The sequence below is a fragment of the Hypanus sabinus genome, chromosome 3 (assembly GCF_030144855.1).
Source record: "Hypanus sabinus isolate sHypSab1 chromosome 3, sHypSab1.hap1, whole genome shotgun sequence".
NCBI classification, from domain to species: domain Eukaryota; kingdom Metazoa; phylum Chordata; class Chondrichthyes; order Myliobatiformes; family Dasyatidae; genus Hypanus; species Hypanus sabinus.
In genome coordinates this window covers 94,655,699-94,682,772 of record NC_082708.1, presented here as the reverse complement: position 1 = coordinate 94,682,772, position 27,074 = coordinate 94,655,699, and the positions used below count along the sequence as shown (strand labels likewise).

The 27,074-nt window shown below is 42.3% G+C and overlaps 1 protein-coding gene across 2 annotated transcripts in view; it reads right to left on the bottom strand.

Annotated features, from left to right (window-relative positions):
* Positions 1–27,074, bottom strand: part of LOC132391519 (uncharacterized) — a 237,636-nt gene that overhangs the window by 71,805 nt on the left and 138,757 nt on the right. For both annotated transcript variants that reach the window (XM_059964806.1, XM_059964807.1), the window contains 2 exons: positions 23,655–23,763; positions 22,984–23,083 (listed from right to left, as the gene is read on the bottom strand). In XM_059964806.1, coding sequence (XP_059820789.1) covers positions 22,984–23,083; positions 23,655–23,763 — 209 coding nt within the window. The remainder of the gene's footprint in view (positions 1–22,983; positions 23,084–23,654; positions 23,764–27,074) is intronic.

Genomic DNA, 27,074 nt, shown 5'->3' with positions numbered 1-27,074 from the left:
GATGCTCAAATACAACCAGTTCAGAATGTCATCCTCTTCAAAGAAATTATTTATGAGCTAAGTAATTTTTAAGAAACAGCTTATGAACATATATTTTATACTTCTGTATATACATTTGATAGCAAATTGACAGGATACACATAAATGCATCAATGCTCTTTTTGACTTACTGGCCAAATCACACATTATTACTGATTAGGCTGTCTACTTTGATACAAAAATAAAGTCTAGGTTAACAGCTCAAATTTAACTTAGTTATTAATTTCAATAAAATGACCTAGTCTTTTATATTTTTCTTTTTAAAATATAAGAGTACTCTGGCAGTGTGGGAATGATTGCAACATACACAACTATTAAGTACAGGAAAAATATGTGGAAAGATATTACAGATGAAAGCCAAGATGCGAATGAAAAGAAAGAGGCATATAAGACTCAAAAAAACAAATTAAAGAGTATTTTGGGGGGAATAGACTATTTAGAAGAGTAAAGTTGTATTTGTCAGTGAGGAAATGCAGAGGCATAAATTGAGAACTTTGCCTCAGGCTTTACAGAGGAAGGTAGAAAGTGGGGCAGTAAAATTACCTGAGCAGGATGTGGAGGAACCAGCACTAAAATGTTCAAAAGGACCAAAAGTAGAAGGTATTTATGCCCAGATGGCATGCATTTGAAAGCAGTGAAGGAAATTAGGGAAGAGTTAGTAGAGACACAAAAAAGAGAAGTAATAAATGGAGTGGTCAGATAGAGTCCAAGGAGTTGAAAAGTGAAGTCCTATTTTGGGTTAAACAAGTGAAATGCAAATTCAATGATATTCTGGTTTTGAATGCAAAAATTAAGTCATTATGTTACTAAAACTACAGCTAAACCAGTGCATGCAGTTCCAAACTCAGGGATATTCGACAAAGAGTATGCGACAGTTCTACAGTCATATAGCACTGAAATACAGTAGGCCATTAGGCCCACCACGTCTATGCTGCCCACTGTATCTATCTGCATTGAGATATTGAGGCCCTAGTTAAGAGGAAAAAAGGAGGTGCCTAGCAGGTATAGGCAAGTAGGAACAAATGAGGAACAGATCAGCTACCTATGTTAGATCCAGAGGTTTCAACATTGAGGCAAGTTAAGTACTCATGTAATTGCTTTAAGTATTGATTACAATGAAATAATAAAAAAAGAACGTTCATGGGAGTGGAAAAAGATAGAAAGCCAATAAACTTGTAATCCTCAGAGACTTTGAAATTCAGATGCAAAGGATGCATTTAAGATCTCCCCCATTTGTTTTGGCTCCACACATGGATTACCATTCTGGTCTTCCAGAGGACCAATTTTGTTGCAATCCTTTTGCTCTTAACATAACTGTAGAACCCCTTAAGATTCTCCTTCACTTTGTCTGCTAGAACATCTTCACGCCTTCTTTTAGGCCTAATTTCTTTTGCATTTCTTGGACTCCATCAGCACCTCATTTGTTCCTAATTGCCTATACCTGCTAGGCACCTCCTGCTAGGGCTTCAACATCTCTTGAAAACCAAGGCTCCCTACACCTGTTATCTTTACCTTTTATTCTGACAGGCACTTACAAGCTTTATACTCTCAAAATTTCACTATTGAAGGCCTCCCACTTAACAAGTACACCTTTGCCAAAAAAGCAGCCTGTCCCAATGCACACTTGCCAGATCCTTTCTAATACCATCAAAATTGGACTTTCCCCAATTTACCAGCAGACGAGACCTATCTCTTTGCATATTTACTTTGAAACTAATGGCATTGTGGTCACTTGATGCAAAGTGTTCCCCTACACAAACTTCTGTCACCTGTCCTGTCTCATTCCCTATTAGCAGATCCAGTATCGCACATTCTCTCATTCAGTCTTCTACGTACTGATGAAGGAAACTTTCCTGAACACATTTGACAAACTCCTTCCCATCTAGTCCTTTTACAATATGGGATTTCCAATCAATATATGTAAAGTTAAAATCACCCACTTTAACAACCTTATGTTTCTTTTAACAGATTTCAATCTCTACAAATTTGCTTCTCTAAATCCCTAGGACTGTTAAGTGATCTGTAACGTAGTCCCATTAATGTGGTCATACCTTTCTTATTTCTCAGTTCCATCCATAACGCCTCCCTAGTCGAGTTATCCAGTCTGTCCTGATGGAGCACTGCCATGACATTTACCCTGACTAGTAATGCCACCCCTCCTCCCTCCTACTTGTTCATGTCTAAAACAATGACACCCCAGAATACCGAGCTGCCAGTCCTGCCCTTTCTGCAACTATGCCGCACTAATGGCTGCAATGTGTTGATCGATGCTCTGAGCTCATCTGCCTTTCCTACGATACATAGGTAGTGGGAACATTTCAATGATGGGGCAAATGAAGCTGAATTAAGTTATCCCCTTTGGTTTAAGAGTCTGATGGTAATAAATACTCCTGAACCTGGTGTCTCCTGATGGCATAAGTAGTGGAAAGCTTAAGTCCATCATGAATAAAGCCATCCCCATCATTGAGCAGATCTACCCAGAGCATTGTCACAGGAAAGTAGCATCCATCAGGGGCCCCCAACACCCAGGACATGCTCTCTTCTTGCTGCGGCCATCAGGAAGAAGGTACAGGTGCCTCAGGACTCACACCATCAGATTCAGGAAAAGTTATTGCCCTCAACCATCAGGCTCTTGAACTAAAGGAGATAACTTCACTTAATCTCACTTGCCACATCACTGAAATGTTCCCACAACCTATGGACTTACTTTCAAGGACACTTCATCTCATGTTCTCAAAATCATTGCTAATTTATTTATTATAATTTTATTTTAATTTTTTTCTCAGCTCAAGCTGGTAAAACCAGAGGCATGGGTATAATGAAGCATACTCATTTCTCAATTGCTAGGAACTTTTGGACTATTCTAGTGCTGTTCAGTACTGTGGCTTTCTGAAGATATACATAAAATATTGCCATGCAGGCATAATTGTTTAATGCTACTGTGTAGTGACTTTGGGATGATACTAGCTGTAGATATTACAATTGGAACAATGTATTCTCATTCATGCCCAATAGTCTTTCAATTTTCTCTTTAAGATCAGCATATTTCTGGTATTTTTCACTTATTGATTTCTCTATGTTGTGTGTGTTTGGTATGGCTATATCTATTAAGTTGTGGAGGGTTCTTGCTTATTTCCTTGTTGACATCTAGTCTGCTCAGAATGTGGGGATGTCTTCCGTGGAGTGTAAGGCTCTTCCATTGGTTAACTCTCTTCCACAGTGATAATTTCTTCATTCTTCTGGGTTGCGCTTTCATTTAAATTCAGCGGCGTGTACTTCTTATCAGAATTGCATTTGTATTAATTGATGAAAATATATCCATCTTTAGCAGGTTTATATGACGTGTAATTTTTAAAATATACCTGTTATTCCTCTTCCTCCTTCTGTCCAAGGCAGTGTTAATCTAAGTGGGTTTGAGTACACATTGTTTTCTAAAATCTGTCATTTCAATTCTTATTTTTCTTTGTAAATTTTCCAGATCTGTTTTGGACTAAGATATTATGCCAATCCAATGTATGATAAGGGTATAGTGGAAGTGTTTATTGCCTTTGTTATATTTTTACTATTGAGCTGTTAGCCAAATTTTTCAAAGCTTGAAGTAAATTTTGTTGGAAGTTTTCCCTTTATCTTTTTCTTTGCTTGTTGAGATCTCCATACTTATACAAGACCATAAGATACAGGATCAGAATTAGGCTATTTGGCCCTCTAGTCTGCTCTGCCATTTCATCCTGGCTGATCCATTTTTCCCCTTCAGCCTCAATCTCCTGCCTTCATGCCCTGACCATTCAAGAATCTATATCAACTTGTGCCTTAAGTATACATAAAGTTTTGGCCTCCACAGTTGCCTGTGGCAAAGAATTCCACAGATTCACCACTCTCTGGCTAAAGAAATTCCCCCTAATCTCTGTTCTAAAAGGACACTCCTCTATTCTGAGGCTGTGTCCTCTGGTTTTAAGACACTCCCATCATAAGAAACATCCTCTCCACATCCACTCTATCGATAAGCTTCAATGAGATTATCCCTCATTGTTCAGAATTTCAGTGAATACAGGCTCCAAACCATCAAAAGTTCTTTATATGTCAAGTCAAAGTTATTGTCATTTTGACCATAAACTGCTGGTACAGTACACAGTAAAAATGAAACTATGTTCCTCCAGGACCCTGGTGCTACATGAAACAACACAAAACTACACTAGACTATGTGAGACAGCACAAGGCTACGCTAGATTACGTAAAACGACATAAAAACTGCACTAGACTACAGACTTGCACAGGACTACATAAAGTGCACAAAACAGTGCAGGGCAGTACAATAATTAATAAACAAGACAATAGGCACAGTAGAGGACAAATTACAATATAATAATAAATGACTCTGAGTATTGAGGAGTCTGTTGGCTTGGGGGAAGACACTGTTGCACAGTCTGGTCGTGAGAACTCGAACGCTTTGGTACCTTTTTCCAGATGGCAGGAGGGAGAAGAGTTTGTATGAGGGGTGCGTGGGGTCCTTCACAATACTGTTAGCTTTGTGGGTGCAGCGTGTGGTGTAAATGTCTGTAACAGCAGGGAGAGACCCCAATGATCTTCTCAGCTGACCTCACTATCCACTGCAGGGTTTTGCGATCTGAGACTGTGCTATTCCCGAATCAGGCAGTGATGCACCTGTTCAGGATGCTCTTGATAGGAGAAGCCATTCAATTCTACAATCATTTTTGGGATCATCCTTTGAACTCTCTCCACTTTCAGCATATCCTTTCCAAGAGGACCAAACCTGCTTACAATACTCCAAGTGAGGCCTCACCAGTGCTTTATAACATCTCAACATTACATCCTTGTTTTTATATTCTAGTCCTCTTGACATGAATGCTAGAGTCAAATATGCCTTCCTCACATACTCAACCAGCAAATTAACTTTATATAACCATATAACAATTACAGCATGAAACAGGCCATCTCGGCCCTTCTAGTCTGTGCTGAACGCTTACTCTCACCTAGTCCCACTGACCCACACTCAGCCCATAACCCTCCATTCCTTTCCTGTCCATGTACCTATCCAATTTTACTTTAAATGACAATACTGAACCTGCCTCTACCAAAGGGAAGCTTGCACAAGGACTCCCAAATGCCTTTGCGTCTCAGATTTTTGTATTTTCTCTCCATTTAGAAAATAGTCAATCCTTTCATTTCTTCTACCAAAGTGCATGACCATACACTTCCTGACACTGTATTCCATCTGCCACTTCTTGGCTCATTGTCCTAATCTGCCTATGTCCTTAAAACTACATGCCCCTCCACCCATCTTCGTAATGTCTGCAAACTTTGCAATGAATCCATCAATTCCATCATCCAAATCATTAACATATAACATAAAAAGAAACGGTCCCAACACAGACCCCTGTGGAACACTATTAGTCACTGGCAGCCAAACAGAAAAGGCTCCCTTTATTTCCACTCTTTGCCTCCTGCCAATCAGCCACTGCTTTACCCACGCTAGGATCTTTCATGTAATACCATGGGCTCGTAGCTTAAGCAGCCTCCTGTGGTACATAGTCAAAGGCCTTCTGAAAATCCAAGTAAACAACATCAACCGATTCTCCTTTGTCTATCCTGCTTGTTACTTCTTCAAAGAATTCCAACAGATTTGTCAGGCAAGATTTTCCCTCGAGGAATCCATGCTGACTAAAGCCTGTTTTATCATGTGCCTCCAAGTACTCTGAGACCTCAACCTTTAAGAACTGACTTCAACCACTGATGACTAACTGGCCCATAGTTTCCTTCTTCTGCCTCTCTTCCTTCTTGAAGAGTGGAGTGGCAGTTGCACTCTTCCAGCCTTCCAGAACCATTCCAGAATCTAGTGATTCTTCAAAGATCACTACTAATGCCTCTACAAATTCTTCAGCTACCTCTTTCAGAACCCTCGGGTATACACAATCTGGTCCAGATGACTTACCTACCTTCAGATCTTTCAATTTCCTAAGAGCCTTCTCTCTAGTCATGGTAACTTCACACACCTCATGACCACTGGCACCTGGAACTTCCACTATACTGCCAGTGTCTTCCACAGTGAAGGCCGATGCAAAATACTTATTCAGTTTATCCACCATTTTCTTGTCCACCATTACTGCCTCTCCAGCATTGCTCACCAGCGGTCTGACCCTCACTCTTGCCTCTTTTTTACACCCTATTAACTTTTGGTATCCTGTTTAATATTATTAGCTAGTTTACTTTCATATCCCATCTTTCCCTTCTTAATGACTTTTTTAGTTGCCTTCTATTGGTTTTTAACAGTTTCTCAATCCTTTAACGTCCCAGTAATTTTTGCTTTATTATATGCCATCCCTTTGGCTTTTATGTTGGCTTTGACTTCTCTTGGTAGCCATGACTGTGTTACCTTGCCTTTAGAATTCCTCTTCCTCTTTGGAATGCATATTTCTGGTGCCTGCTGAATAGCTTCCAGAAATTCCAGCCATTGCTGCTCTACCATCATCCCTGCCAGTGTTCTTTTCCAAGCACTTCTGGCCAACTCCTCTCTCAGCCTCTGTAATTCCTTTTAATCCACTGTAATACTAAAACATCTGATTTTTGCTGCTTCTTCTCAAATTTCAGGGGGAATACCATCAAATTATGATAATTTTCCCATAAGGGTTCTTTTACTTAAAGCTCTCTAATCAATTCTGTTTCATTGCACAAATAGCTGATCCCCGAGTAGGTTTAACCATGAGCTGCTTTTAAAAGCAGCCTTATAGGCATCCTAGAAATTCCACCTGTTGGAAACGCACGCCAACTTGATTTTCCAAATCTAGCTCCAATAGAAGTTCCCCCACAACTATTGTAACACTGCCCTTTGGTACGCATGTTCTGTCATACTTGCCAATCTGTAACTCTTCTATAAGTTCATCAATCTTATTTTGTATACTGCACACGTTAAAATATCACACCTTTAGTCCTGTATTCACCCTTTTCAATTATGTCCCTCTTTTCTGTTGCAACTCATCCTGTTGACTGCAATTTTGCCCTATCATCAGCCTCTCCTTGCTATGAGTCTCACTACACATTGCCTCTGTTTATAATCTACCTACCTCATTTTCAGCACTCCATCACTCCAGTTCCTAACAACCCGCCAAATTAGTTTAAATCCACCCAAACAACTCTAGCCAACCTGACTGCAAAGATATTTCTCCCTCACAGGTTCGGGTGTAACCCGTCCCTTTTATGCAGGTCATACCTTCCCCAGAAGTGATTCCAATGAACCATAAATCTGAACCCCTGCCCCAGTTCCCTAGCCATGCATTCACCTGCCAAATCAGCCTCACTGATGCACGGCACAGGCAGCAATTCAGAGATTACTACCCTGAAGGTCCTGTTTCTCAGCTTTCTACATAACTCCCAAAAATCTCTCTTCAGGACCTCCTCAGCTTGTCTACCTATGTCATTGGTGCCAATATGTACCAATGCTTCTGGCTGCTCACTCTCGCCCTTGAGAATGCTATGGACATGATCCGAGACATCCCTGATCCTGGCACCAGGGAGGCAACATACAGTGGCATGCAAAAGTTTGGGCAACCCCAGTCAAAATTTTTGTTTCTGCGAATAGTTAAGTGAGTAGAAGATTAACTGATTTCTAAAAGTCATAAAGTTAAAGATGGAACATTCTTTTTAACATCTTAAGCAAGATTAGTGTATTATTTTTGTTTGGTTCAATTTTAGAGTGAAAAAAAGGAAAGGAGCATTATGCAAAAGTTTGGGCATCCTAAGAGATTGGAGCCCTCAGATAACTTTTACCAAGGTCTCAGAACTTAATTAGATTGTTAGAGCTATGGCTTGTTCACAGTCATCATTAGGAAAGGTGAGGTGATGCAAATTTCAAAGCTTTATAATACACTGACTCCTTAAACCTTGTCCTAACAATCAGCAGCCATGGGCTCCTTTAAGCAGCTGCTGAGCACTCTGAAAATTAAAATAAATGATGTCCACAAAGCAGGAAAAGGCTATCAGAAGATAGCAAAGCATTTTCAAGTAGCCATTTCCTCAGTTCGTAATGTAATTAAGAAATGGCAATTAACAGGAATGGTGGAGGTCAAGTTGAGGTCTGGAAGACAAAGAAAACTTTCCGAGAGAAGTGCTCATAGGACTGCTAGAAAGGCAAATCAAAACCTCCGTTTGACTGCAAAAGACCTTCAGGAAGATTTAGCAGACTCTGGAGTGGTGGTGAATGTTCTACTGTGCAGCGATACCTGCACAAATATGACCTTCATGGAAGTCATCAAAAGAAAACCTTTCCTGTGTCCTCACCACAAAATTCACACATCAGAACTTTGCAAAGGAACATCTAAACAACCCTGATGCATTTTGGAAACAAGTCCTGTGGACTGATGAAGTTAAAATAGAACTTATTAGCTGCAATGAGCAAAGGTATGTTTGGAGAAAAAAGGATGCAGAATTTCATGAAAAGAAGACCTCTCCAACTGTTAAGCATGGGGGTGGATCGATCATGCTTTGGGCTTCTGTTGCAGCCAGTGGCACGGGGAACATTTCACTGGTAGAGGGAAGAATACATTCAATTAAATACCAGCAAATTCTGGAAGCAAACATCACACTGTAAAAAAGCTGAAGATGAGATGGCTTCTGCAACAGGATAATGATCCTAAACACACCTCAAAATCCGCAATGGACTTTCAAGAGGCGCAAGTTGATGTTTTTGCCATGGTCTTCACAGTCCCCTGACCTATCTAAAAGTCTCTTAAAAGACCCTTATGTATCCGCCTCCACCATCATTGCTGGCAGCCCATTCCATGCACTCACCACTGAGTAAAAAACTTACCCCTGACATCTCCTCTGTACCTGCTCCCCAGCACCTTAAACCTGTGTCCTCTTGTGGCAACCATTTTGGCCCTGGGAAAAAACCTCTGACTATCCACACAATCAATACCTCTCATCATCTTGTACACTTCGATCAGGTCACCTCTCATCCTCCGTCACTCCAAGGAGAAAAGGCCGAGTTCACTCAACCTATTTTCATAAGGCACACTCCCCAATACAGGCAACATCCTTGTAAATTTCCTTTACATCCTTTCTATGGCTTCCTCATCCTTCCTGTAGTGAGGCGACCAGAACTCAGCACAGTACTCCAAGTGGGGTCTGACCAGGATCCTATATAGCTGCAACATTACCTCTTGGCTCCTAAATTCAACTCCACAATTGATGAAGGCCAATACACCATATGCCTTCTTAACCACAGAGTCAACCTGCACAGCTGCTTTGAGTGTCCTATGGACCTCAAGATCCCTCTGATCTTCCACATTGCCAAGAGTCTTACCATTAATACTATATTCTGCTATATTTTGACTTACCAAAATGAATCACCTCACACTTATCTGGGTTGAACTCCATCTGCCACTTCTCAGCCCAGTTTTGCATCCAATCAATATCCCGCTGTGACCTCTGACAGCCCTCCACACTATCCACAACACCTCCAACCTTTGTGTCATCAGCAAACTTACTAACCCATCCCTCCACTTCCTCATCCAGGTCATTTATAAAAATCACGAAGAGCAAGGGTCAGATCCCTGAGGCACCCCACTGGTGACCGACCTCAATGCAGAATATGACCCGTCTACAACCACTTTTTGCCTTCTGTAGGCATCTGTTCAGGATCCAAAAAGCAATGTCCCCTTGGATCCCATGCCTCCTTGCTTTCTCAATAAGCCTTGCATGGGGTAACTTATCAAATGCCTTGCTGAAATCCATATACACTACATCTACTGCTCTTCCTTCATCAACATATTTAGTCACATCCTCAAAGAATTCTATCAGGCTCATAAGGTACGACCTGCCCTTGACAAAGCCATGCTGACTATTCCTAATCATATTATACCTCTCCAAATGTTCATATATCCTGCCTCTCAGGAAGTTCTCCATCTACTTACCAAATCCTAAGGTAAGACTCACTGCTTTATCATTTCCTGGGCTATCTCTTCTCCCTTTCTTGAATAAAGGAACAACATCTGCATCCCTCCAATCCTCCGGAACCTCTCCTGTCTGCATTGATGAAGCAAAGATCATTGCCAGGAGCTCAGCAATCTCCTCCCTTGCCTCCTGCAGTAGCCTGGGGTACATCTTATCCAGTCCTGGCGACTTATCCAACTTAATGCTTTCCTCTTTCTTAATATCTACATGCTCAAGCTTCTCAGTCTGATGAAAGTCATCACTACAATCACCAAGGTCCTTTTCCATAGTGAATACTGAAGTATTCATTAAGTACCTCTGCTATTTCCTAAGGTTCCATACACACTTTCTCACTGTCACATTTGATAGGTCTTATTCTTTCACATGGTATCCTCTTGCTCTTCACATACTTCTAGAATGCCTTGGGGTTTTCCTTAATCCTGCCCACCAAGGCCTTCTCATGAGCCCTTCTGGCTCTCCTAATTTCCTTCTTAAACTCTTTCCTATTAGCCTTAGAATCTTCTAGATCACTAACATTACCTACCTCTCTGAACCTTTTGTAAGCTTTTCTTTTCTTCTTGACTAGATTTATTACAGCCTTTGTGCACCATGGTTCTTGTACGCTACCATAACTTCCCTGTCTCATTGGAATGTACCTATACAGAACTCCACACAAATATCCCCTGAATATTTACCAAATTTCTTCTGTACTTTTCCCTGAACATCTGTTTCCAATTTAAGCCTCAAATTTCCTTTCTGATAGGCTCATAATTCCCCTTACTCTAATTAATCACTTTCCTAACTTGTCTGTTCCCATCTCTCTCTAATGCCATTGTAAGGGAGACAGAATTATGATCACCATCTCCAAAATGCTCTCCCACTGAGAGATCTGACACTTGACCAGGTTCATTTCCCAATACCAAATCAAGTACAGCTTCTCCTCTTGTAGGCCTACCTACATATTGTATCAAGAAACCTTCCTGAACACACCTAACAAATTCCACCCCATCTAAACCCCTTCTCTAGGGAGATGCCAATCGATATTTGGGAAATTAAAAACTCCCATCATGACAACTCTGTTATTATTACACCTTACCAGGATCTGTTTCACTGTCTGCTCCTCAATATCCCTGTTACTATTGGGTGGCCTATAAAAAACACGCAGTAAAGTTATTGACCCTTTCCTGTTTCTAACTTCCACCCACAGAGATTCCATAGACAATCCCTCCATGGCGTCCACCTTTCCTGCAGCCGTGACACTATCTCTGATCAACAGTGCCACACCCCCACCTCTTTTGCCTCCTTCCCTGTCCTTTCTGAAACATCTAAAACCCGGCACTTGAAGTAACCATTCCTGTCCCTGAGCCATCCAAGTCTCCGTAATGGCTACCACGTCATATCTACAAGTACTGATCCACGCTCATCCATTTTGTTCACAATATTCCTTGCGTTAAAATAGACACATCTCAAACCTTCGGTCTGAGCGTGTCCATTCTCTATCACCTGCCTATCCTCCCTCTCACACTATCTACAAGCTTTCCCTATTTGTGAGCCAACCTCCTCTTCCCCAGTCTCTTCAGTTCAGTTCCCACCCCCCAATAATTCTAGTTTAAACTCTCCCCCAGTAGCCCTAGCAAACCACCCCACCAGGATATTCAAGTGCAACCCATCTTGTTTGTACAGGTCACACTTGCCCCAAAAGAGGTCCCAATGATCCAGAAATCTGAATCCCTGCCCCCTGCTCCAATCCCTCATCCACGCATTTATCCTCCACCTCATTCTATTCTTATTCTCACATCATTGAAAATCTGTGGACAGACCACAAAAGAGCAGTGCATGCAAGACGGCCCAAGAATCTCACAGAATTAGAAGCCTTTTGCAAGGAAGAATGGGTGAAAATCCCCCAGCAAGAATTGAAAGACTCTTAGCTGGCTACAGAAAGCATTTACAAGCTGTGATACTTGCCTAAAGGAGTATTTACTAAGTACTGACCATACGGGGTGCCCAAACTTTTGCTTCGGGCCCTTTTCTTTTTTTGTTACTTTGAAACTGTAAAAGATGGAAATAAAAAAGTAATCTTGATTAAAATATTAAAGAAATGTGTCATCTTTAACTTTATGCCTTTTGGAAATCAGGTCATCCTTTACTCGCTAAGCTATTCACAGTAACAGAAATTTTAACCAGGGGTGCCCAAACTTCTGCATGCCACTGTACCATCCATGTGTCTTTATCACACCCACAGAACCTCATCTCTATTCCTACCAACACTGCTGTCTCTTCACCTCTCTGCTCTTCTGAGCCACAGCACCAGACTCAATCACTGTGTTTCCCCCCTGGTAGGTCGACCCCTCAACTGTATCTGAAGTTATACACTTATTATTGAGGGGAACGGCACAGCTGTTCTCTGCACTGGCTGTTCATTTCCTCTCCTTCCCTGACAGTCACCCTGCCTAGGGGTGACTATCTCCCTGTAGCTCCTGTCTATCACCTCTTCCTTCTCTTGTAGGAGTTGAAGTCTAACAAGCTGCAGCTCCTCTCAGGACCTCTAGCTCGGTACACCTGGTGCAGATGTTTCTACCTAGAAGACTGAAGGTCTTCCCACATCCCACATAAAGTACGGAACAAAGCGGCAGCGGGAGAGCACCTAAGGATTTCCAGCGGGAAGACATTTTGAATTCTCGGGGGAAGAGAGAGGCCAGACTGTGCAGGCGTGTGATGTCAGCCAGTTGAGCGCGAACAGTTCGAAAAGAAGGCAGCCATATCCAGCGGGCAGCAGAGTGAAAGGGCTTTGGCTCAATGGGCTTCGGCGGTAACGGGACGAGGTGAGGCAGTTATTGATTGTAAAAGGAAGTAGTATGTGTGTGAGGCTGGTTTTCTGTGGTCAGTGTCAGATGTGTGAGGTCCTGGAGTCTCCCGGCATCCTGGACGGCCACATCTGCACCTGGTGCATCAAGATGCAACTCCTAAGGGACCATGTTAGGGAACTGGAGATGCAGCTCGATGACCTTCGTCTGGTCAGCAAGAGTGAGGAGGTGATAGAGAGGAGTAATAAGCAGGTGGTCACTCTGGGGCCATGGGAGACAGACAAGTGGGTCACAGTCAGGAGAGGGAAGGGGAAGAGTCAGGTACTAGAGAGTCCCCCTGTGGCTGTCCCCTTTGACAATAAGGACTCCTGTTTGAGTACAGTTGGGGGGGTGGGGACAACCTACCTAGGGGAAGCGACAGTGGCCATGCCTCTGGCACAGAGTCTGGCCCTGTGGCTCAGAAGGGTAGGGATAGGAAGAGGAAGGCAGTAGTGATAGGAGACTCTATAGTCAGCGGGTCAGACAGGTGATTCTGTGGATGTAGGAAAGAAACTCAGATGGTAGTTTGCCTCCCAGGTGCCAGGGTCCAGGATGTTTCTGATCGTGTCCAAGATATCCTGCGGTGGGAGTGAGAACAGCCAGAGGTCATGGCACATATTGGTACCAATGACATGGGTAGGAAAAGGGAAGAGGTTCAGAAAGAAGAGTACAGGGAGTTAGGAAGGAAGTTGAAAAGCAGGACCTCAAAGGTAGTAATCTCGGGATTACTGCCTGTGCCACACAACGAGAATAGGAATATAATGAGGTGGAGGATAAATGCGTGGCTGAGGGAATGAAGCAGAGGGCAGGGATTCAGATTTCTGGATCATTGGGACCTCTTTCGGGGCGAGTGTAACCTGTACAAAAAGTACAGGTTGCACTTGAATCCCAGGGGGATCAATATCCTGGCGGGCAGGATTGATAGAGCTGTTGGGGAGGGTTTAAACTAGTTTGGCGGGGGTGGGATTCAGAATGTGAGTGCAAGGATTAAGGTAGAAGGACAAGGAAATGATGCTAAGAGTTCTGAGTTGATGAGGTAGGACAGGCAGGAGACAGAACATAATTGTAGCCAGTTAAAGGGGTTGAAATGTGTTTATTTCAATGCTAGGAGTATTAGGAACAAGGAGAATGAACGTAGAGCATGGATTAGTACATGGAACTACGATGTTGTGGCCGTTACTGAAACTTGGTTGGAGGAAGGACAGGATTGGATGATGCAGGTCCCAGGGTTCAGGTGTTTTAAAAGGAACAGGATGGGAGGTAGAAAGGGGGGGGGGAGTAGCATTGCTGGTCAGGGATAGTATCACGGCTATAGAAAGGGAGGACGCTGCAGAGGGAGTGTCCACTGAGTCAGTCTGGGTGGAAGTCAGAAATAGCAAGGGATCAATCACTGTGCTGGGAGTAGTCTATAGGCCCCTAAATAGCCAGCGGGACACCGAGGAGCAGATAAGTAGGCAGATTTTAGAATGGTGCACAAAATACAGGGTAGTAATTATGGGTGATTTCAACTTCCCTCATATTGACTGGCACCTCCTGAGTGCAAGGGGGATAGATAGGGCTGAATTTGACAGGTGTGTTTAAGAAGTATTCCTGACACAGTATGTGGACTGGCCAACGAGAGGAGAGGCTATACTGGATCTAGTTCTGGGTAATGAACCCGGCCAGGTGACAGACCTCTTGGTGGGGAGCATTTTGTTGAGAGTGACCAGAACTCCCTTAGCTTCAACATAACTATGGAGAGGGATAAAATCAGACGAAATGGTAAAGTGCTTAACTGGGGAAGGGCTAACTTTGAAGGGATGAGACAGGAACTAGTGAGAGTAAATTGGAAACAGATGTTCAAAGGGGAAAGCACAGAAGTAATGTGGGAGAAGTTTAGGGACCACTTGAGCTGGGTTCAGGATAGGTTTGTCCCACTGAAGGTGCGGCCGCTAAAGGATAAAGAGGGCAACATGTGCTCGGAGGCGGACAAGGTTTTAGGAGGTCCTAAATAAATACTTTGCTTCAGTATTCACAAGTGAAAATGATCTTGATCAGGGTCAGGTCAAAATAGAGCAGGCCTGTGTGCTGGACAATGTAGAAATTAAGGAAGAAGTGCTGGATCTTCTTATAACCATATAACAATTACAGCATGGAAAGTGGCACTAGTTCCCCTAGTCCATGCTGAACGCTCACTCTCACCTAGTCCCACTTACCCACACTCAGCCCATAACCCTCCATTCCTTTCCTGTCCATATACCTATCCAATATTACTTTAAATGACAATACTGAACCTGCCTCTACCACTTCTACTGGAAGCTACTACTCTCTGAGTAAAGAAATTTCCCCTTGTGTTACCCGTAAACTTTTGCCCCCTAACTCTCAACTTATGTCCTCTTGTTTGAATCTCTCCCACTCTCAATGGAAAAAGCCTATCCACGTCAACTCTATCTATCCCCCTCATAATTTTAAATATCCTTGAAAACCATGGCTCTCTCAAACTTTTAACCTTTCCTTTCAACCTAACAGGAACATAAAGATTCTGTACCCTCAAAATTTCACCTTTAAATGACCTCCATTTCTCTATTACATCCTTCCCATTAAACAAATTGTCCCAATCCACTCCTTCTAAATCCTTTTGCATCTCCCCAAAGTTAGCCTTTCTCCAATCAAAAATCTCAACCCTGGGTCCAGTCCTATCCTTCTCCATAATTATACTGAAACTAATGGGATTGTGATCACTGGACCCAAACTGCTCCTCAACACATACCTCTGTCACCTGACCTATGTCATTCCCTAACAGAAGATCCAACACAGCCCCTTCTCTAGTTGGTACCTCTATGTACTGCTGCAAAAAACTATCCTGCACACATTTTACAAACTCCAACTCATCCATCCCTTTTACAGTATGTGCTTCCCAATCTATGTGTGGAAAATTAAATCTCCCACAATCACAACCCTGTGCTTACTACAAATATCTGCTATCTCCTTGCAAATTTGCTCCTCCAATTCACTCCGCATTAGCTGGTCTATAATACACCCCTGTAAGTGTTACTACACCTTTTCCATTCCTCAATTCCACCCAAATAGTCTCCCTAGACGAGCCCTCTAATCTATCCTGCCAGAGCACTGCAGTAATATTTTCTCTGACAAGCAACGCAACACCTCCCCCTCTTGTTCCACTGATTCGATCACACCTGAAGCAACAAAATCCAGGAATATTTAGTTGCCAATCACACCCCTCCTGCAACATCAAGACATCAAGATTGATAAATCCCCAGGGCCAGATATGATACACCCCAGGTTATGGTGGGAATTGAGAGAAGAGATCGCTGGAGCATTAACTATGATCTTTGAATCCTCCTTGGCTATAGGGGAAGTGCCGGAGGACTGGAGAATGGCAAATGTTGTTCCCTTGTTTAAAAAAGGTAATAGGGAGAAACCTGGGAACTATAGACAGGTGAGTTTTACGTCAGTGGTCTGTAAACTACTGCAAAGGATTTTTAAGGATAGGATCTTAGAGCATTTGGAGAAGTACAGTCTACTCATGGATAGTCAACATGGCTTTGTGAAGTGAAGATCATGCCTCATGAGCCTGATTGAGTTTTTTGAAGAGGTAACAAAAGAAATTGAAGAGGGTAGGGTAGTAGATGTGGTCTACATGGACTTTAGCAAAGCATTTGACAAGGTTCCTCACAAGAGACTCACCCAGAAAGTCATGAGGCATGGGATAAGTGGAACCTTGGCTGTTTGGATAAAAAAATTGGCTTAAAGGAAGAAAGCAGAAGATAGTTGTGGAAGGAAAGTATTCTGCCTGGAGGTCAGTGACTAGTGGAGTGCCGCAGGGATCTGTCCTGGGACCCCTGATATTTGTGATTTTTATAAATGACCTGGATGTAGAGGCTGAAGGATGGGTGAGTAAGTTTGCAGATGACATGAAGATTGGAGGAGTTGTGGATGGAGCTGCAGGTTGTCGAAGGTTACAAGAGAATATAGACAGGCTGCAGAGTTGGGCAGAAAAATGGCAGATAGAGTTCAATCGGATAAGTGTGAGGTGATGCACTTTGGAAGGACAAACCAGAAGACTGAGTACAGGATTAATGGTTAGTTACTTAAGAATGTGGATAAACAAAGGGACCTTGGGGTTCAAATCCATATATCCCTTAAGGTCACTGCGCAGGTTGATAGGGTAGTTAAGAAGGCCTATGGGATACGAGGCTTCATTAACAGGGGAATTGAGTTCAAGAGTACAGAGGTCCTGTTGCCACTCTACAAATCTCTGGTGAGACCGCTCTTAGAGTATTGTGTTCAATTCTGGTCACCTCATTATAGGAAGGATCTGGAAGCTATGGAGAGGGTGCTGAAGAGATTTACCAGGATGTTGCCTGGTTTGGAGAACAAGTCATCTGAAGCAAGGTTAGCAGAGCTGGGACTTTTCTCTTTAGAGCGTAAAAGAATGAGAGGGGACTTAACAGAGGTCTACAAGATTACGAGAGGCATTGATAGGGTGGATAGTCAGTACCTGTTTCCCAGGGCACCAATAGCAAACACCAGAGAGCATATGTACAAAATTAAGGGAGGGAAGTTTAAGGGAGATATCAGGGGTAAGTTTTTTTTTTACACACAGAGGATTGTGAGTGCCTGGAATGACTTGCCAGGGATAGTGGTGGAGGCTAAAACATTAGGGGTATTTAAGAGCCTCTTGGACAGGCACCTGGATGAAAGAAAAATAGAGGGTTATGGGGTAGTGTGGGTTTAGTACTTTTTTTTTTAAAAAAAGGATTATATGGGTCGGCACAACATGGAGGGCTGAAGGGCCTGTACTGTGCTGTAGTGTTCTATGGTACTATGGACAGAGCTCAGCATCTCTGTAAAATGGTAACTTAAGTCTACACTTGGTCTTCCTGATGTAAAGGAGACCACACAGTGAGCACTGAATGCCTTAGACTAAATTGGAAGAGACAGGTGAATTTCTGCCTCAGTCTGAAGGGATCCTTTTGGTCCTTGATGGTGGTGAGTGGGGACAGATGTTACACCTCCTGCTGTTGCAGGGGAACGTGCCAGGGATCAGGCTTGGGTGTGTGGAAAGTGACAAACAGGCCAGAGAATCATAAAGAAAGTAGTCCCTGCAGAAATCAGGGGAGAGAGACAGAGGAAGGGAGGGGGAGGGAGGGAGAGGGAGGGGGAAGAGGGAGAGAGGGGTAGAGAGAGGGGGACAGAGAGTGTTAGTTTGTGGTGTTGTGGAGTGGAAAATATAATTAGTAGTGCAATTGCACTAGAGCAGGCAGATGTGGCAGAGGTTGATGTATTTTATGTGGAGACTGGTAGGGCAAAAGATAAAAACTAAAGGATATTCATTAGTGTAGGGCCTTAACCTGAAATACTGACTTACACATTTTGCTTCCACTGTTGGCTGCCTGACTAACAGAGTTCTAAAATAATATTTTTGTTTTTGCTTCTCATTATTGAAAAGGGGAAACTCTAATTTCTAGTTTAATGATTTTAGCTTTTGTTTACTACCCCTGTATAGGGCAACGGGATATTCATTTAGTGTAAAAATCTCTCTTTTGTAGAAAAGTTTATTGTTTGTAACCTCTAAAGAAAATATTATACTCACAGTATTGCAAAGAAAGTAAGACTTCCATGGATTTTAATTATAAGCCTACGTCAATAAGAACATTGTACCATTATCCCTTATTCTCATTATCAGCAAAACCAACTTCAGTAATTAGTCTACTTGTTTGACCAGTTTGAACTTGTGCCACAATTCATAGATGGTTTACAGAACATTCTAATGAAGGCTTTCATTTGAGTACTCAATAAGTGTATCACTTTTTAGCTGTGTGAGAACAATGGTTCCACTTTTCCCTGTGATTTAACAGTAATCCTAAATTTATGCTCCCTAATTTGCAATTCCAACAAGTAGTGGAACCAACCACATTTGATTTTGCAAAATAAAATCTACTTAGTCTTCTTCATATACTTAACTCATGTAATTTTGCTAAGTGTTTTATGCTGTTGTTGATTTTCTTCTAGTCCACTTGCTGAATGACAAAAATGGATGAAGGGGAAAAGGCCAAAGAAAATAACTATTTTTAATTTGTTAAGTATTGTGTGAGACAAATAGACTTCCATACTGGAATTTTGAACAACTGATCACTGAATCTCTAAACTTTTCTTTCCAATGTTTTTTACAGTATTTAATTTTTATTCACCAGAAAGACTATAAAGAGTTTCAATATTTACTACTACAGTGGGGAGCAATGAGATCCAGTCTAAGGATGTAAATATAAACTCTACAGATCTTATCAATTTTGTACAAATCTTTAATCAACTTCTATCAGGAGTAGGGACATCCACCTATTCAAAATATTTTTCTGCTATTAAAAGGATAGTATTTGGAGTTACACAACACAATGAAATTGTTGTACCTCTATATTTACCCCATTCACCAATCTTTCTTTTTAATTTTTTCCCTTTTCCAGATCTCTTTCATGTTTTGTTACAGACTGCTAAAATGCCATTGGTGGGTCAAATCTTCCACAGTTTTACTATATGAAAATTATACTTCCAACTTCCCTTCAATCCTTTTTGATAATTCTAAATTTAAGTTACTAATTTAGGTTTAACATCTAACATTTTGCTTAAATGTTAGACGTCCTCCTTTAAACTTTCAATAAAACAAAAAGTAATATTTAAATTGATAATTTCTTTCTCCAGCAATTATTATTTAGTAAATCTATACTGTTTTTTTAAATGCTTGGACAAGGTAGCCCAGTGGCACAAGAAATGGTGATATTGACTCAGATTTCCATTGACACGAGTTTGATCAGGTTGCTGGTGCAGTCTGTCTGGGTGGGTAATGCATGTTCTGCCTGAATCCATATTGGTTACAAGATTATTTAATGTCACCTCCAACACACAAGTGTAAAAGAGAAACAAAATAATTGTTTCTCTGGATTTGATGCAGCACAAAAAATACAGTAGGATAAAGAACATAATAAAAAAACACATTAAGTATAAATACAAAAGATGGCTTATATACGTAGATTGATTGTATGAAGATAGAGTGACACTAGGCACAGGAGTATCTATACATGACTCCGACAGGAAATGATAAAGTAGTGGTGATTGGGAGTGTGGTGGGGTGGGTTAGTGGCTGGTGGTGTTGATCAGCCTTACTTTGGGTAAAGTAATAGTTTTTGAGCCTGGTGGTCCTATTATGGAAGATACAGAGCCTCCTGATGGGAGAGACAAACAGTCTATGATCAGGGTGGGAGGGATCCTTCATGATGTTACTGGTCCACTTCTAGCACCTTTCTATATATACGTCTCTGATAGCAGATAGTCTGGTGCTGGTGATTCACTGGGCAGTTCTAACTCCGCGTTGTAGAGCCTTCCCAACCACCTCAGTGCAGATCCTGTACCAAGCAGCGATGCAGCTTGTTAGGGTGTTCTCTTCTGTGATCTGTAGCAGGATATGGGTACAGCTGTTCATTGTTCAGCTCTCTTCAGCCTTCTCAGAAAATAGAGGCATTGGTGAGCTTTTCTGATTGTGTAGGAAGTATCCTGGGAGCAGAAGTTGTTGTGTGAGATGTTCCCACGCAGGAGATTGAAACTGCTCGCACTTTCCACTTCTGTGCTGTCCACATAAAGCAGGGTGTGAATTGTGTAAGTTCTCCTGAAGCTGATAACCATCTCCTTTGTCTCACTGACATTGAGGAAGGGGTTATTTGTCTAGGGCCAGACTTGGGCTCTTCCATCTCCTCTACATAAACTGCCTCATTGTTGTTGGTGATGAGCTCACATGCTTGGCAGGCAGTCATGTGTCAGCAGAGAGGACAGCAATGGGCTTGGCACACAGCCCTGATGATGATGGGGAAGAAGGAGTGGACGTGCATCCTGACTATTTAGGTCTGTTAGTTAGGAAGTCCAACACAGTGTGTATTTAGACCGAGGAGTTTTCTCCCACATTCCAAAGATGTGCAAATTGGTAGGTTAATTGGCTCCTTTTAGAACAGAGATAAGGAGGAATTTCTTTAGCAAGAGAATGGTGAATCTGTGGAATTACCATAAATTCCAGTGTATAAACCAACCCGAAAAATCTGAAGAATAATTATTTCACCCAGACAATGGTTGGAATCTTGTATGCATTGCACAAATGAATGGTGGAAGCAAAGTACTGTCACAGTGTTTATTATCCTAAATAGCTCTTGAATTTGTCAGGGCATAAAAAGCTATAGACCAAGTTCTGGAAAATGGAATTGCTGTGGATGGATTAATTAGATGTATCTGTAATACAGGATTAACATGGTCGTCACGTACTCTACGAGTAAACTGTAAGTAAGAGAGTGTTTCCTTGATTATTCTTGATCTGAAGCCATGATACTTCATAATATCTGAAAATTAGGAGCAGAATTAGGCCACTTGGCCCATAGTATCTGCTCTACCCTTTCATTATGGCTGATCCATTTTCCCTCTCAGCCCCAGGGCCTCCCCATATCCCTTTATGCCCTGACAAATCAAGAATCTATCAACCTCTGCCTTAAATATGCCCAATGACTTTGTCTCCACAGCCACCTGTAGCAATGAATTCCACAGATTCACCACTCTCAGGCTAAACAAATTCCTCTTTATCTACATTCTAAAAGGATTTGAGGCTGTGTCCTCTGGTCTTAGGCCACTAACCAAAAACAACATCCTCTCCACAACCACTCTATCAAGGCCTTTCAATATTCGATAAATTTCAATGAGGTCACTACTCATTCTTCTGAATTTTTGTGATCAGATGCCCAGAGCCATCAAACACTTTTCATATGACAAGCCTTTCAATCCCGGGATCATTTTTGTGAACCCCCTCTGAATCCTCTCCAATGTCAATACATCCTTTCTTTGATAAGGGGACAAAACTGCTCCAAGTGAGGTCTTATAAAGCCTCAACATTACATCCTTGTTTTTATATTCTAGTCCTCTCAAAATGAATGCTAACATTACATTTGCCTTCCTCACCACCAGCTCAACCTACAAGTTAATCTTTAGGGAATCCTGCACAAGGACTACAAAGTCCCTTTGCATCTCAGATTTTTGAATTTTCTCTCCATTTAGATATAGTCTGTAATTTTATTTCTTCTACTAAAGTACATGACCTTACACTTCCCAATCTGCAATTTCTTTTGCCCATTCTCCGAATTTGTCCAAGTCCTGCTGTAGCCTTACTTCCTCAAAATTACCTATCCCTCCACCTACCTTCATAGTGTCCGCAAACATGGCCACAATGCCATCAATGGCATATAATGTAAAAATAAGTGGTCTTGTCACAGACCCCTGTAGAAAACTACTAATCACTGGCAGCCAAACAGAAAAGGCTGCCTTTATTCCCACTCTTTGCCTCCTGCCAATTAGCCAATGCTCTATCATGTACTACCATGGGCTCGTAGCTTGTTAAGCAGCTTTATGTACCGCATCTTGTCAGAGGCCTTCTGAAAATCCAAGTACACAACATCCACTGATTCTCCTCATTAGATCTGCAGTCATTGCTTACACACTCCTATCTGTGAATGTCTTGTGAATCACTATCGCCACAGGGATTGATTTCACGAATGAACATACAGTATATGTTCAGGCTGTTTTCCCTGGAGTTCAGGAGAATGAGGGGGGATCTCATAGAAGCATTCCGAATGTTAAAAGGCCTGAATAGATTAGATATGGCAAAGTTATTTCCCATAGTGGGGAATTCTAGGACAAGAGGGCACGATTTCACGATTGAAGGACATCCATTTAGAACTGAGATGTGGAGAAATTACTTCCAGCAGAGGGTGGTAAATCTGTGGAATTTGTTGCTACGAGTGGCTGTGGAGGCCAAGTCATTGAGAGTACATTTAAGGCAGAGATAGTTAGGTTCTTGATTAGCCAGGGCATCAAAGGGTATGGGGTGCAGGCAGGGGAATGGGGATGACTGGAAGAATTGAATCAGCGCATGATTGAATGGCAGAGCAGAGTCGATGGGCCAAATAGCCTACTTTTGCTTCTATATCTTATGGTATAATTTATTTGCTTATGATGTGTACTTCGCTGAATTCATATATGGAGGAGGCAAATAAAAACTGGAAATAACTTCATATTGTGAACAAACCATTTATTTGTGAGTTAATACATACGGAAAAAAACTTCTGCTTACCCATTCCAGTACCAGCTGAAGCGATTTCATGGGAGAAGAGTTCTAGGGCTTTCTTCTCCATGTGATGAACTGCCAACCAAATAACAGCTTCCCGAGGACTCTGTACATGGAAGGTTATCAATAATGAGCACCTCTATAAATGCAGTAGCTATCCTTTTGATTGTCATGATACACTGAAGAAAAAAAATACTCTATTTTGTGACTGCTTTCAAAGCACCTCTGGTAAATTGCAATACATAACACTTTTACCAAATTTTACTCATTGCAGTCATACGTCATTGGAAATGTAAATGCAAGAAACAATATTTTGAAAGCTGGAAATAGTTCAGCTAAACTTAATACCAACAGCATAAAAGATATTTATAAAGGGAAATTGTGAAAAATGTGCTGCAATTTGGGGAAGAGATTTAAATTATGAAATTACCTGTTACATGGATAGCTGTACACTTAAATACATCAAAAACTATGAAGAACTAAAGGGTTGAATAGACTGGGGTTGCTATACACCTTATTAGCTGTCAACATTCAACTCAAGGAGTAAATGGAATCACGATGTGTAACAGGTTGTAATGCACTGACATTAATATACTCTGCATGTGATGCTTATGCTTATCACTCATAGCTCTTATATCTGAATTTATGATTCTGATTAATAAAGCAATTCCACTTACATAAGTTCTCCTTGCAGTTTGATCTCCATAGGTTTCTTCAGATCCCAGAATCTGTACATTCACCGATTTGAAGTCAACTAGTCCAACTTCCTTGAACATACGTCGCACTCTTAGTAAATCAACAAAATGGACTGAAAGGCTTGTTTAAAATTATAAAGATCATACCAAATTATATTAATTATAGATTACTGTTTCATATTTAAAATGAACAGCCATAAGGTAGTTCATTTTAAAGGTAATTTTAGCACTGTACTGAATGCACTAATGACCATTTCTTGGCTCCATCACATCACTGAGTCCCAGAAAACTGTTTTCATAATATATTGTGTACAGTTCTGGTCACCGAGTTATAGGAAAGATGTCAACAAAATAGAGAGAGTACAGAGAAGATTTACTAGAATGTTACCTGGGTCTCAGCACCTAAGTTAGAAGGAAAGGTTGAACAAGTTAGTTCTTTATTCTTTAGAGCGTAGAAGGTTGAGGGGGGACTTGATAGAGGTATTTAAAATTATGAGGGGGATAGATAGAGTTGACGTGGATAGGCTTTTTCCATTGAGAGTAGGGGAGATTCAAACAAGAGGACATGAGGTGAGACTTAGGGGGCAAAAATTTAAAGGTAACATGAGGGGAAATTTCTTTACTCAGAGAGTGGTAGCTGTGTGGAATGAGCTTCCAGTAGAAGTAGAAGAGGCAGGTCCGGTATTGTCATTTAAAGTAAAATTGGATAGGTATATGGACAGGAAAGGAATGGAGGGTTATGGGCTGAGTGCGGGTCAGTGCCCATCCCCCACACGATTCATCTGTTGTTGGCCCCCAACCAACACATACTCCACTCTCCCCTCCTACTCCTCTTCACAGCCCCCCACCCTGGTCTCGTGACTACGCCCTTCCCACACCTGAAACCACCACGGTGGGCTTCACAGCTGGACAGGTGAGAAGACAGCTGAAATGGCTCCACCCAAGCAAGGCTGCAGGCCCGGATGGTGTCAGCCCCAGGGTGCTCAAAGCCTGTGCCCCCCAGCTATGTGGAGTATTTCACCATGTCTTCAACCTGAGCCTGAGTCTCCAGAGGATCCCTGTGCTGTGGAAGACGTCCTGCCTCGTTCCTGTACCGAAGACACCGCGCCCCAGTGGCTCCAATGACTACAGACCGGTGGCATTGACCTCCCACATCATGAAAACCCTGGAGAGACTTGTTCTAGAGCAGCTCCGGCCTATGGTTAGGCCACACCTAGACCTCCTCCAGTTCGCCTACCAGCCCCGACTAGGAGTTGAGGATGCCATCATCTACCTGCTGAATCATGTCTACGCCCACCTGGACAAGCCGGTGAGCACTGTGAGGGTCATGTTTTTTGACTTCTCCAGTGCATTCAACACCATCTGCCCTGCTCTGCTGGGTGAGAAGCTGACAGTGATGCAGGTGGATGCTTCCCTGGTCTCATGGATTATGGATTATGTGACTGGCAGACCACAATACATGCGCTTGCAACACTGTGTGTCAGACAGAGTGGTCAGCAGCACTGGGGCTCCACAGGGGACTGTCCTGTCTCCCTTTCTCTTCACCATCTACACCTCGGACTTCAACTACAACACAAAGTCTTGCTATCTTCAGAAGTTTTCTGATGACTCTGCCATAGTTGGATGCATCAGCAAGGGAGATGAGGCTGAGTACAGGGCTACGGTGGGAAACTTTGTTACGTGGTGCGAGCAGAATCATCTGCAGCTTAATGTGAAAAAGACTAAGGAGCTGGTGGTGGACCTGAGGAGGGCTAAGGTACTGGTGATCCCTGTTTCCATCCAAGGAGTCAGTGTGGACATGGTGGAGGATTACAAATACCTGGGGATACGAATTGACAATAAACTGGACTGGTCAAAGAACACTGAGGCTGTCTACAAGAAGGGGCAAAGCTGTCTCTATTTCCTGAGGAGACTGAGGTCCCTTAACATCTGCTGAATGATGCTGAGGATGTTCTACGAGTCTGTGGTGGCCAGTGCTATCATGTTTGCTGTTGTGTGCTGGGGCAGCAGGCTGAGGGTAGCAGACACCAACAGAATGAACAAGCTCATTCGTAAGGCCAGTGATGTTGTGGGGGGTGGAACTGGACTCTCTGACGGTGGTGTCTGAAAAGAGGATGCTGTCCAAGTTGCATGCCATCTTGGACAATGTCTCCCATCCACTCCATAATGTACTGGTTAGGCACAGGAGTACATTCAGCCAGAGACTCATTCCACCAAGATGTAACACCGAGTGGCATAGGAAGTCATTCCTACCAGTGGCCATCAAACTTTACAACTCCTCCCTCGGAGTGTCAGACACCCTGAGCCAATAGGCTGGTCCTGGACTTATTTCCACTTGGCATGATTAACTTATTATTCTTTAATTATTTATGGTTTTATGTTGCTGTATTTCTTCACTATTCTTGGTGCGGCTGTAATGAAACCCAAATTCCCTCGGGATCAATAAAGTATGCCTGTCTGTCTGATTAGGTGAGAGTAAGCGTTTGGCACGGAATAGAAGGGCCGAGATGGCCTGTTTCTGTGCTGTAATTGTTATATGGTTATATAATGACATTAGATATCTTTTATCCTTCAAATAGCCACCTCTTTCAAATCTCATACTACAGACTCTCTGATTGCCTCCAGTATTTCTCCAATCTCTCAAGACTCTAATACTCAGTGCTGGTTCGATTTCTCCCCTTCCTACCCCAAAGCCAAATATATATCTCTATTTGTACACCATTTACAACTCGTACCACAAAGATTGTCCAATAATCAACACGATCCACCATGCAAACTCTTTCTCTTCCTATTTCTTCCTTGCTTCTTCACCCCTCCCTTCCCATATTCTTCTTTCTTGCATCCCTGCCCTCTCCCTTTCGAGTCCCATTTTCACCCTGCCTCTCTTTGATGAGGCTTCTAGCACTGAATCTGGTCGTGTGTGGCACAATTTCCTTTCTTTGTTCTACTTTCCTTTGCTAACCTCTGGGACTGGTTAGCCTCTGGCACTACAGAGATACATTGGTGCCCCATGACCAAAACAATCAGCAGCCTTACAAACACGAGGAAATCTGCAGATGCTGGAAATTCAAGCAACACACACAGAATGCTGGTGGAACACAGCAGGCCAGGCAGCATCTATAAGGAGAATATAAGGAGACCCTGACGAAGGATCTTGGCCCGAAACGTTGACAGTGCTTCTCCTTATAGATGCTGCCTGGCCTGCTGTGTTCCACCAGCGTTTTGTATGAGCAGCCTTACAAGTTGCTTTACAATATCAAGGCAGCAACATGCATTGATTTAAAAACAGGAATAGTTCAAAATTCAAAATAAATTTACTGCCAGAGTACATATATGTCACGATATACAACCCACAAATTCATTTTCTTGTAGGCATACACTAAACATTCAAGAAATACATTA